Source organism: Ursus americanus, chromosome 1 (assembly GCF_024610735.1).
Source record: "Ursus americanus isolate L20-20 chromosome 1, mUrsAme1.1.p, whole genome shotgun sequence".
NCBI lineage: Eukaryota > Metazoa > Chordata > Mammalia > Carnivora > Ursidae > Ursus > Ursus americanus.
Window position 1 is genome coordinate 30276315 of NC_142127.1, and position 12479 is coordinate 30288793.

The 12479-nt window shown below is 49.8% G+C and overlaps 1 protein-coding gene across 3 annotated transcripts in view; it reads left to right on the forward strand.

The window, feature by feature from the left end:
• KIF5C (kinesin family member 5C) overlaps positions 1 to 12479 on the forward strand; it is a 157365-nt gene that overhangs the window by 125623 nt on the left and 19263 nt on the right. For all 3 annotated transcript variants that reach the window (XM_045782189.2, XM_045782198.2, XM_087860631.1), the window contains 4 exons: positions 2741 to 2812; positions 5568 to 5672; positions 7624 to 7840; positions 9025 to 9138. In XM_045782189.2, coding sequence (XP_045638145.1) covers positions 2741 to 2812; positions 5568 to 5672; positions 7624 to 7840; positions 9025 to 9131 — 501 coding nt within the window. In that variant the 3' untranslated portion in view covers positions 9132 to 9138. The remainder of the gene's footprint in view (positions 1 to 2740; positions 2813 to 5567; positions 5673 to 7623; positions 7841 to 9024; positions 9139 to 12479) is intronic.

Sequence of the window (12479 nt, forward strand, 5' to 3'; positions counted from 1 at the left end):
AGAGGGCACCGTCCACTCAGGATAGAAGTAAGATGACTGTGACTCAAAGGATCTTGGGCCTTTCCAACATGGTGGAGAAGATGGTAGATGCCCGCTGGCTCTAGGGAAACCGAAATGAAGCCATGAAGTTGCCTCATCTATGTCGTTTTACAGGAGAAGTGATACCCACAGTTACAGTAATTCTAAAAATTCAGAAAAATATTGAACTTTAAAATTCCCACTAGCCAGAGATAAGTGACATTTCAGTACCTTCCACCCATGAACTACCCTCACCCACCATCCCTGCCCCCTCCCACCCACACGCTTACCCACAGGGACAGACCCACTGACACTGGTTCCCTTTCTCTCTCCTGCTCTCACTCACCACTCACACACATCGCACACATCCACATATGAAACCCCAAATTGGATCCCTACCACATGTGTCATTTTAGACTTGGATGTTTTCACCTAACCTGCTGTTGGAATCCTCCCCAAGGTGTAAATGTTCTTCAGTGACAGACTTGCTGCCCTTGGCTGCCCTTGGCTGCCCTTACTTGAACTCTCCTTAACACAAGGCCTCTTCTGGCTTCTTGAGTATTTGGGTGGGACGGGTGTGTGTGTGTGTGTGTGTGTGTGTGTGTGTGTGTGTGTGTGTGTGTGAAGCCTGCTGTGCAGGGGTTGGAGTCTGTGCAGGGGTTGGAGTCTGAAGCCCACTCCAGGGGTTGACGTTGGAAGATGTCGAGGGTGTCTTGGGGCCCCAGGCAGCCATCTTGCTTTAACAGGACCCTTTGGGCTCTGGGGTTGGGCCTCTCCTGCTGTTAGTGAGCCTTGTGTTTTCACCTCTCTGGGCTCATCCTTGCTGTCCCCCGTGACAGGAAGCTGAGCCCTGAGCTTTTACACAGAGGGCAGTGGCCTGAGACAGGGAAGTTTCAGGGAAGTGAGTCAGATGGGATGAGGAAATGATGATATCGTGGAGGAAGATTCAGTGCTGCGGGAAGCCAAATGCTAGCTGCCTAAGCTTAAATGTGCAACTTACAAACTGTTTTGAAGATTTTTAACCACCCCTCCTGAACTGTTGAATACACGTAAGAACAAACAAGAATGAGATAAAGGTGCCAAACTCAGGACTTCAGAGTATTGGGTTTTTGGGCCCCGAGGAAATGCCTGGCCCTTTGACAAGGGACCTGTGTCTTCTCATTTCCCTTTGGTGTGGTGGCTTTTTTATGGACAATGTTTACTACGGTCACAGTTCAGTCAGGAATAAAATCCATGAAGCAGGAGAGCGGGAGAGCATGCAGTGCAGGGGCTGGGCCGGGCGGCAGGGGGATCCTCGGGCAGGGGCCTGGTGTGTAAATGTGAGCGCGGAGCTGCACGCCTGCACCTGCCCCGGAAGGCAGCTAGGCCTCAGACAGGTGCCATGTGCATCGTATCCGTAATAACAGGCCTATTTGGCTTCCTGCACAGTCATTTGCCTCATCTGAGGAAGCAATTGACTTTAGGTGCTTCTTATTTCAACACCGAATTGCAGACTTGGACCCGGTAACAAGACTTAAATTAACATAGAACTTTTATTCCAAGAATGTTAGTGTTCCCATGGCTGTATAGCCTGTTCCTTTTTCTTGTGAACATGGGCGAGCTGCATCCCTTGATGTTATGTGTTAAGAGCAGGTCAACTTAGACAAATTGAGTAGTTCAAATGCAAGTTTCTCTCTCTTCCCTCACGGGAAAGTACCTTGCAAGGAACCAACCATATCTCTAGTACTAAGAACCTGGAGACCTGAATGGGTGGAACTGTTTTGGTGTTCTGATCTTGCTAACAAAGGTCACCAGGTTTGACTCAGAGCCTTGTCTTCGCAATCTAATACCTAAGGGTTCATTTGTAGACAATAACTCAAAAAGAAGAAAAGATTGCCCCCAAGAAGTTAATTACAACGTAACAATATTAGGACAACAAAGGGAAACAACAAAAGCCTACTGAAGAAAATAGCTGTCAAATATGGTGCATCGATAAGTTAATGGTAGGTAATGTTTACCGAGCACTTACAATGTGCCAGAAACTGCTGTAACAGTTTTATAAGGACTATCACATTTAATCTCGACAACACTGTGAGGCAACCATTATATTTATCCTCCTGTTACAAAGAAGAGAGGTGAGGTGCAGGAAGCTTAGGTGGGTTGCCCAGGGTTACATGGGGAGGAGGCCCACTACCTGCCTCACCCACAAGCTTAGTGGTGTAAAGCCGGCACACTTGGCCCAGGGCCAAAGGGGGGCGTGGAAAGATGAAAAATGTTGGTCCGCTGGGATGGGAGAGATTGTGGGTAACTTTCCATTTAGACTTGCTGACATTTTGTGTAATGTGTACGTGATAAATTAGAGCAAAGAAAGAATCTGTTCTGGTACAACACAGCCAACTAGGAATTTTTGTGAGAAAACGCGTTAACTTTTGTAGTTGAGGGGAGAAAAGTTCTATTTAGAACAGCGCAAATGAATAGGCTCTGTTCTAGTTTACAGTTCATGGTTTGAGCTCCCAGTCTCTGCCCCTGGGGGCAGTCTTGAGACAGCTGGAGGGATGGAAATATGTGGTGGGAAAGCCAGGGGGTAGTGGGGGAGCACCATGGCCTGGATGGTGGGCTCGCAGAGCAGGTGGGAGCCGTCTGCGTCATTGGGGCAACCAGACGGGGATGGTCTGGTGCCCAATGTGGCCTGAATTCGAGGTGTCTCCCACTTCATTGGCAATCTCACAATCTTCTCTTCCAGAGTCGGGAACTGCAGACTCTGCATAACCTCCGGAAACTCTTCGTCCAAGATCTGACTGCCCGGGTTAAAAAGGTGAGCTCTATTTTGTGTGAACAGGGCTGAGAAGAAAAGAAAAGATGGACAGAAAGAATCATTTGCCGTTGAAATATCACTTGCTTAAATTGGGCTGGTTGTGCTTAAAAATTAATTATTTCATGCCAGAAAATGTATTCAAAGAATGTACTGGAGGCAAAAAAAAGAAAAAAAAGTACTTGGGAATATTTTTCCATCTGATTTTTTCTTCTTAGTAAGAGGAAGTTATAATCCTCTCCCTGGCCTTTCATTTCAAACGAGCGCACACCTACGTGGCTGCAGTGCGAGAGCTGCCGTGCATGATGCCGGGAAAACCCAGGGGTCTCGTCAGGCAGTGCTGCCCTGAAGCTTGGCGAGCAGTGCTAGAATCCTGGAGAGATTAGAGGCAGGAGCCTCCTGTTTGCCCATGAAGGGCCGTTAGCGGCTGGTTCAGAGCATATGAAGCACTTTCACGTGCGTCTTACTTGCTCTTCCTGGCAACCTTGTGTAAGTGGTTCTTACTGTTCGGTTCTGTCTTAGTGGAGATAGGCTCTAAGGTTAAGTACCTTGCCTAAGGTCACACAGCTGGAAGAGCTGGAGGTAGGATGGAACCCAGGTCGTGTGACCTCTGAATCTGGGCTTCATTGATCCTCGTGCCTCCCACAGTGATCTCGGGGAGTCACCGTATAGTGAATCCCAGACCAGCTTGCAGAAGTTCCAGGAAGGAGGGAAGGGTGGGAGTGGCAGGGGGACTCCTCTTTAAATATGTTTAAACGTGATTGAGGAGGAGCGATGGGCCATACCCAGCTGTGTAGCAGGATGGAAGGGAGGTGTATTGAAAAGTACGCACATGTGTGCATGTGCATCTGTGTGAAGGAGCCAAGGGGAAGAGGTGAAATACATACAAAAGAGGAGGGGGGTGATGGTGTCAGATCTGAGTGGGACAGAATTAATAGCGTGGATGCATGTATCAGCTTGGTAAGGGGAAGGGATACAATTTCCCAGAGAGGAGTAGTGGAGAGTCAAGCTGGAGATGTTTGCAGGACAATACATAACCATGGAAAAGTGCATCCGACGACTTTGATCTTCCGAGTTAATGTGGAGGTTCTGTCCTTGATGGAGAAGGAGGGGGGCCAATGCAGAGGCCACAGAGCCTAGCGAAAGCCCAGGCAGCCTGGGGGGATTTGTCAGGGATGAGTGAAGGCTGAGCATTGGTGTGAGTGTCCAGCTGAAGGTCAGAGCGTGGATTTGCTGTGGACTCTGATAGCATGGTTCCAGGCCTGGAAATGAAAATAAAGAAAGGCAGAGAAGGGTAGGAGAGTTTAAGGGCCTAATGGCAGCAGTGGGGCAGGTAGGTAGTGACCACAGTCATCAAAATAGAAATGACCATCAGACCTGGACCGGGTAGGAAGGAGAGGCCAGAGCAGAGGGGACAGAGAGGGAGCCTGCAGAGATTATGGCAAGGACTAGAAAAGCTCTGTCAGAGGGAGGAAGGGAGTCCAGGGGAGCTTAAGATCAGGCCCCCCTGATTTCATGATATGAACTCTCAAGGAAGGGCCTACTTGTAGACCCGTGGCTCTCAAAGGGTGGTTATCTGGCCAGCAGCTCGGGCACCCCCGGGGTGCTCACTAGACATGCACATTCTCTAACCCACCCCAGGTCCACCGAAGCAGAGACTGGAGGTGGGGCCCAGCAAGCTGAGGTTTTTTGTTTTTTGTTTTTTTTTTAAAGATTTTATTTATTTATTTGACAGACAGAGAGACAGCCAGCGAGAGAGGGAACACAAGCAGGGGGAGTGGGAGAGGAAGAAGCAGGCTCATAGCGGAGGAGCCTGATGTGGGGCTCGATCCCAGAACGCCGGGATCACGCCCTGAGCCGAAGGCAGGCGCTTAACCGCTGTGCCACCCAGGCGCCCCAGCAAGCTGAGTTTTAACAAACCCTCCTCTGGGCAAAGTTTGAGAACCCTGGATGTAGATGGAAGAGACACAGGTTTGAGATCTGCGTGCAGCTGTCACTTCTCAGAAGGAGGGACGATGGTCTCCTCTGTAATCAGACGCAGCAAGGATGCCTTGCCATTTTGGGGCTCTAGGATGTGTTTGCACAGGTGTTTCTCAGCTTATCTGACTACTCAGCATGGCCTTGCCAGGAGGGCATTTTTTGTCCATCTCAACATGTGATGAATTTCAAAAGTTTATCTAGCACAGCACTCAGATGCTGTGACTAGTTTGAGATGGATTCATTAAGTAATTTCATGGGATTGGAAGCTGAAGGGACAAGCAAAGGCCATTGAGACTTCCCCGTGGGACCACAGGCACTTGCCCAACAGCTTGGTGACTTATCTCAGTTGGGACGTTTGAAATGGATTTAGGTCTTGGGTTTATGTTTTCACACTGGTTCTTCTTAATGAGTTTTGGAACAGTTCTTTTGAAAAGAAGTCTGTTTACCCACCTGCAAGGGAGAGGTAAATTTCACAGAGAGAACTAATCTGTATCTTTCAAAGGAAGATTGAAAGTTTTGTTTTGTTTTGTTTTGTTTTGTTTTCAATTCTCTAAACTATAATGCTCGGAAAACCCTTGACACCAAACAAGGGAATTCATTGGGAAGGTCATGGAGTCTCAATTTTTAGAACTTCTCTTTATTTTCACTTTCAGAATAAACTTTGGTGGAATTGGGGTGGTGGTTCTTTATAAGAAGAATTAGAACGTTGTCCAGCTTGTGCTGGGGCTGCGGGTGGGCTGGGGGCATGGCTGCCCGCTGACCCCTCATGTTGGTGCAGAGTGTGGAGCTGGACAGCGATGACGGAGGGGGCAGTGCTGCCCAGAAGCAGAAAATTTCCTTCCTGGAGAATAACCTGGAGCAGCTCACGAAGGTTCACAAACAGGTAGGAGAGTTGTGCTAGCCTCCTCTGCTTCTCTTACTCTCCTGGAAAGAAGCGCCACTATATCTGGCCACAGTTCCGGGAGAAGGCTGTGACATTAAAGATAAAAGCACTCTATATCACCAGGGGACATTAATCCAAAAGGGTCCTTGGAGTCCTTTATTTAGTCTTCAGTGACTTCCCTTATATATGAAAGTCTTTCATCGAAGCCAGATGCAAGGAATGGAGTTTGAGCTCTTGGGGTTTGGGAAGGGGGGTATTCAGAACCCTGCCTTATTGTCCTGCCTCCGGTCCCAGTCCCAGACCCACAGGCTGCACAGAACGCAAAGTGACTACCACTGGGCTGATTCAGGCCCCTTATTTTTGCAGACGAGGAAAGAGACCAGGAGAGGAAGTGACCTGCTCCGTTTTCTCTCTGCTCTGTCGCCCTGTTTCTTGGTCATCCTCTCCAGTTCTTATGCTGCTCTGGAGTTTATCTAGAGGGACAGCAAAGTGCATGGCCAAACCGACTGGTGATCTAGGCAGCTGTCTGTCTCTTTTCTGTATAAATACTGCAATGTTCCTGTTTCCCTTAAATCCTAAAGATCTGGAATGTGATAAAAATGGTTCAACTTGTTGGACCGCATGGTTAAGGGGATACATCTCTCTTGGGCCTACGTCCTCTTCCATGTTACCTAGGATGGCATTTTTCCCCAAAGGGAGGAAGACAGAGTCAACATGGTTGAAGTCATTCAATCAAATTATTGATGAGAAATATAGAAGCAGAAACTGCAGTCTGAGTTCACTAATTTGAAATAGGGCTCTGAAATTCATTAATTATTTTATTTATGAATTCACTGAATGTTTTAATAAATATTAAAAACCTGCTGTCTGCCAGGCACTGGGGCTGTGGCCTCGGGATAGGTAACCTTCATCCAGCGCTTTCCGATTTTCAAAACTTTTCTGCATCCGCTCGGATTCACACAATGGTCCTCTTATATACTCTCCTTTTTTATGGGTGAGAAACCGGAGACGTGTAGGGGTTGGATGACTTTACCAAGTCAGATGTCAGGAAATAATAGAGCCGGCTCTTGAGCCTTTTTTTTTTTTAAATCCAGGGCAAGCCTGTTGCTTCTCTTTCTTTCTTTCCTTTCTTCCTTTCTAAAAAATTTTCCTTCATTTTCTTTTAATTTTTAAAAATTTGTACTTATTTTTTTAATTCCATAATTAACAGACAGTGCTGTGTTGTTTTTGGGGATGCAGTGTATCAGTTCAGCAATCCTATACATTACTTAGTGCTCATCACCATAAGTGTCCTCTTAATCCCCTTCACCTCTTTCACCCTTTCCCCCACCTCTCCTCTGGCAACCACCAGTCTGCGGCCAGACCACCCTGAACGCACCTGTGTCACCCATTGTTTCTTAACTGAGGGTCTTAGGTAATAAGAGAAGGCGCAATATCTCAGAGTTACCTGTGAGCTTCTGGATCTGCTGCCAAGTGGGTCCAAACCGCATGCTGGTGGAGATGATGCGTCCTGCCCAGGAGGAGGCCTACAGAGAGCTCTAGAACATGCACGCCCGTACCCAGTGCTTCTGAACTTGCCCAACATCGCTCAGCTTTCACATGCTAGTGCCTGAGTAGCCAAGCTTCCCCACACTGGCTCCCCGACCCACGCAAACCAAGTCGGAAGTAAATCCTGCCCAAGCCTGAAAGCTTCCTGTGAGCGGAAATGGCTTTTAATTTCATCCTGCACCCTCCCCACTTCCTTGCACACGAGTCGTGTGTAGCAAATTGGAGGCCAGGGTACAGGATTGCCGTGTTCCTTCGGTGCTGCCCGCGTTGGTGTCACAGGGACTTTCGCGCCGACCTGGCGGGGCTGCTTGTTTGGCCGCAGAGTCCCCGCCTGTCCCCGTCTGCCCCTCCTGCCGGCGCCCTCGCCCTCTTAGTAAGTTGCCCCCGTCCGCTCTCCCCGCAGCTGGTCCGGGACAACGCAGACCTGCGCTGCGAGCTGCCCAAGCTGGAGAAGCGGCTGCGCGCCACGGCGGAGCGCGTCAAGGCCCTGGAGAGCGCGCTGAAGGAGGCCAAGGAGAACGCCATGCGGGACCGCAAGCGCTACCAGCAGGAGGTGGATCGCATCAAGGAGGCCGTGCGAGCCAAGAACATGGCCAGGAGGGCCCACTCGGCCCAGATCGGTAGGTGTGCCCCTCACCTGCGCCCCTGTTGGAGGGCAGGGCTCTGCTAAGCAGAAGCACTATGTTCAGGAACATCTGCCAGGCTGTGGTCAGGCCGGCGGGGTGAGGCTCGCCAGTGCCTGCAGGCGCCCTGCGTTCCTCCTGGGAGAATGGCGGTGTCAGGCACCTGCTTCCTCACCCCGGGAGATTGCAGCCTACATTGCGGTCTTCAGAGCTGCTGAGCTGAGCAGAGAAGGTGGCCAACTTAGGCTGTCAGCTAAAGGTATTTGGCTATAAACAGAGGTACATTCTCACAAGTACTAGAATACTTGGCTGTGTCTCAGCAAGGCCCAAAAGCGCCTTCTGTTCTGTACCAGGCAGAACATGAAGGGGCGGGGTGTAGCCAGGAGCCTCAGGGAAAGCCACTTGCAAGGGCACGTTTGGAAGCACCTTGGAAAGAGCTAGGCTGGCCTCGGGGAGCAGGGTGTGGATCCCAGCCGGGAAAGGCTCTTGGACGTCCAGCCCCTGCCAGACCTGGATTTGGGCATTTTGCCCGTGGGGGGTATGGGGGTGTAGCTGCTAAGTTATAGTTCCCAGGATGGAGCCACACGCAGCAAGGGGATTTAGGAATGTTCTCTAGAGAGTGTTTTTTTCTTTTCTTTTTTTTTTTACTGAAATGCCTCCAATAACATGTGATATTATTTCCCATCAGATAATGCTGTGCAGATGTTTTATAAACCAACAACTTCATGTTTCTAGTTTTTAGATCGTAACTTAGATTAATGTTTCATTGCATTTATTGGATTTCATGCTCTTCGTAAATCCGGAAACTATGGAGGGCCTTCCCAGAAAAGTGCATCACAGGCAGAAATCCGCGTCCAGTTTCAGGGGCTATGCGGATGCCCTTGGAACCCAAGTGTTGCCTATGGATCTGCCTCAGATAAAACAAAGTCGTTCTAATTTTCCTCAGCTAGAATTAAAGTAATTGATATGTAAGTTCTCTCTGTCCCCTAACCATTGGGTGCCCTGGCTTAGCCAACTGTATTGTCAGGAGGGCAGACATCCTGTTTTCAGAAAGGTCTGGTGCTTGATGAGAATTATAATGATAAAAATTGTGCATCTTGGTTTTCACATGTGACCCGTGGGCGTGTGGGTGTGGCCAGTTAAGCCCAGGCTGAACGCTCTGTCCTTTCTGTCGGATACAGCCAAGCCCATCCGCCCTGGACACTACCCGGCATCATCTCCAACGGCCGTCCACGCCATCCGAGGGGGAGGAGGCGGCTCTGCAAACTCCACTCACTACCAGAAATAAATACAAAGTGAGTCCCTGGTGTCAGGGGTGGTTTCTGTCCGGGGCAGATCCCTGCCCCTGCCTGGTTCTCAGCCGCCTGCATATGCCCCTACGAGAGTGAGCAGTTTAGCTTTCCTGGAACAGGCCCTAAGGGTGTAGCTTACCTACCCTCAACTCAATGTAGAGCCTAGGGTCTTCTAGCTAGGGCCACCTGGTGCAGGGGACCCTCCAGGGATGGATGAGGGTGTGGCGAATGATTCACCTGGGAGCTTTCTTTTGTCTGTGGGACTTCTCTATGCAGCTGGCATCCAAAAGGGCATTACCTGTTCGTCAACTGCTTTCGCCCAGAGCAGACAGATGTGGGTGGTTGCTTGAAGTTTTAGGAACTGAATATAAAGAAAGAGCCAGATATAGACAGTCATATTTTTATAATTGCTCTCTGAGCTCAACAAATAGGGGTTTTTAAGAATCGTGTTAATTTCTATGTAGGTAGGTCAGGACCACATTTTTCTTTGAGGTGGTGGTCTCTAAGTCTCTCTTCCTACAATCCACCTGCGTGATATTGCTCTACCGGCAAACAAACAAACAAAAAGTGATACACTTTAGAAAAGAGAAGCAGGAGAGAGCACAAACTGTCCTTTTGTACTTGAGATCGAGAAAAGAGGTTACTGGTTGGGTGGGGCAGGCAGACAACTAGGTAGCCAGAAAACTGTTCAGGAAAACTCTGTCTTTGAACCAGTAACCTGTGGATGGGAGGGGGTAGCTCCAAATGTTATCCTTGGACTCTGAGCCCTCACTAAGGAAGCTAGCTTGCAAGGTGGGCAGGCTGGCATGGCAAAGCTGCAGTGATCAAGGCCAACCCCGTAGAGCGCCGAGTCCTTTCCTGTCCTTTCTGATCAAGGTAAGGGAAGTGAATGTGAGGGGCTGGAGCGCTCTCTCCGGGGATATGACAACATTGCTAAGGCTCCCGCAAAAACCGCCAAGGAGAAAGCTTGGCGGCTGCCCCCAGACAGCCCTCTCCTGCGCTGCCCCAGGCAGCATGCCAAGGAGTGGAACAGGCACTGGTCAGATTAGGGAAGAGGAGGGAAGGCCGAGGCAGCCCGCGGGTGGGCAGCATGTCCACCACCATCTGCCCTGTCCTAAAAGGGTGGATGGGAAAGTGTCTTGGCAGCGGGCCACCCCATTCAGATCTGGGATTGCTTTCCATTATAAATAAAACAATTAGGAGGTTATAAAAGTGCTTTTGACGACATGTCGTCGGTATTGGGGCTGGCCCTTGCAGGAAGCAGTCAGCTCCTGCGAGGCAGCGTGGGATAGAAAAGCTAAAGTGGTGGTTCTCGACCTTGGGTGGGTGTCAGTGTCACCTGGCACCCGGAAACCTAGGCTTCGTGAAGTAGTGTGGGGCCTGAGCCTTTGCGTGCTCACCGAGTACCCCAGGCAATTCTGTTGGCCACCAGGGTTGGAGGACTCCTCTCCGGAAGTCACCGTGGCATCACTAGGGTGGAAGTTAATTTCTTGGTCGCGGGAAGATTGGAGGGTGGGCCGTCAGTGGCTGGTAAAGGGACTCCACAGGGACAGCAGAAAGCTCGCCTTTTAAGTTTAGACCCCCTGTCCTCAGCAAGTACCTTCCTTCCTCAGGGTCACCTCAGTGACTTCTGTTCTAGCTTTCGTGCCTACACGCATGGTTAGCAAGCAGAGAAGAAGGTGGCAAGAGGCAAAAGCAGCTTCTTGGCCGAATCCGCTTGCTTTTGTGGCCTTCCCGGACATCAATATAGTGCGAAGCCTGCGTCCCTCTGGCCAGATCTGAGGCACGTGGCCACGTCCAGCTGCAAGGGGGCTGGAAAGCGGTGGCTTTGAGCTAGGCACATCACTGCCCCTCGTAAGAGTAGTGTTCTTTATTTATTCTTTCTTTTTTTTTTTTTTAAGATTTTATTTATTTATTTGAGAGAGAGAGAAGGAGCAGGGGGCAGAGGGAGAAGCAGACTCCCCGCTGAGCAGGGAGCCCAACGCAGGGCTCCGTCCCAGGACCCTGGGATCACGACCTGAGCCAACGGCAGATGCTTCACCGACTGAGGCAGCCAGGCGCCCCAAGAGTACTGTTCCTTAGCTGCAGACAAGGCGATGGATGCCGCGTGGGCAGCCAGAACCGCGTGTTCGAGCACCTGCCGCAGTGCTGTGCTGATTCAGCGTCTGCGTTATCCCGTTTGATGGCAGCACGCAGAGAGGTGTCTGGGCTGGGCTCCCGGCAAGCTCTTAGTGAATACGCTGGCCCGGGGACTCTGGGCTCCAGAGACCGTGCAGTGGACAGCCACGTTCTACGTGCAATCCCATAAAGGTCTGTCAGACCCACGTTTTGTGTAAGGCCTGTACGACCAAACGTTCCCTTCTTATACTTGAGACTGAGAAGTAGTAGGGCCGGAGAGACTCTTAACTAACGGAGCCACCCTCGCCCATTGCGGTGATCCGTTGCTTTCTTTAACTTGAAGTGTTATAAGTGGATTTGATTATTTTATCCGCAGTTGGACCCGCTCTGTCCGTATGTACAAGTCCTATAGCTGGGCGCGGTCCCCACATCGCAAACAAGTAGGCCCCCTCCTAGTTACCAGGACGGCGGTGTGGTAGACGGCCCTGGCTTTGGACAGGAGACAGGGGTCAGGCGTTAGGCCTTTTACTCTCTTTAAGTTACTTACGCTCGGAGTCGGCTGCTTCATCTGTGAAATGGGGAGAATCCTGCCCCTGGATCATTGGTTGTGAAATGAGGACGAACTGAGGTCATGCTTCTAAGCTGCTTGGCATCGCCCGCGTGCTCCATAAAGTCGTCGCTGCCGTAGAGGGTAGCAGCAGGTGGCGGATGGATGTTGGCTTGTAGTCACCTTTAGTTCACATCGTCGTTACAAAATAGTTTTTAGTCCCTCTCTGGCCCTAAATTCTAACCACTGAGTGGGGAAGGCCCATGACTGAGTATCCTATTTGATGCTATGACCACATATAAGGTGTTTTAAAGATATTATCATTTATTCATCTAAAGGTTATGAACAAGAACATCGACTATTTTTAAGAGGTTAAAAAAAAGGGATAGTAGCTAATGAAGTGGGAAATTATAATTGGAAGTGAAAAAATGCAAAATCATTTTTAAAAAAATAATTGGAGGGGCACCTGGGTGGCTAAGTCAGGTAAGCATCTGCCTTTGGCTCATGATCCCGGGGTCCTGGGATCGAACCCCACATCGTCTGACTCCTTCTGCCTCTCCCTCTGCCCCCGCAACTCATGTTTTCTCACTCTCACTCAAATAAATAAAATCTTTTTAAAAAAATAAAAAATAATTGGAAATGTGGAATTCATTGCTTAGCTGGGATCCAAACCTTTTGA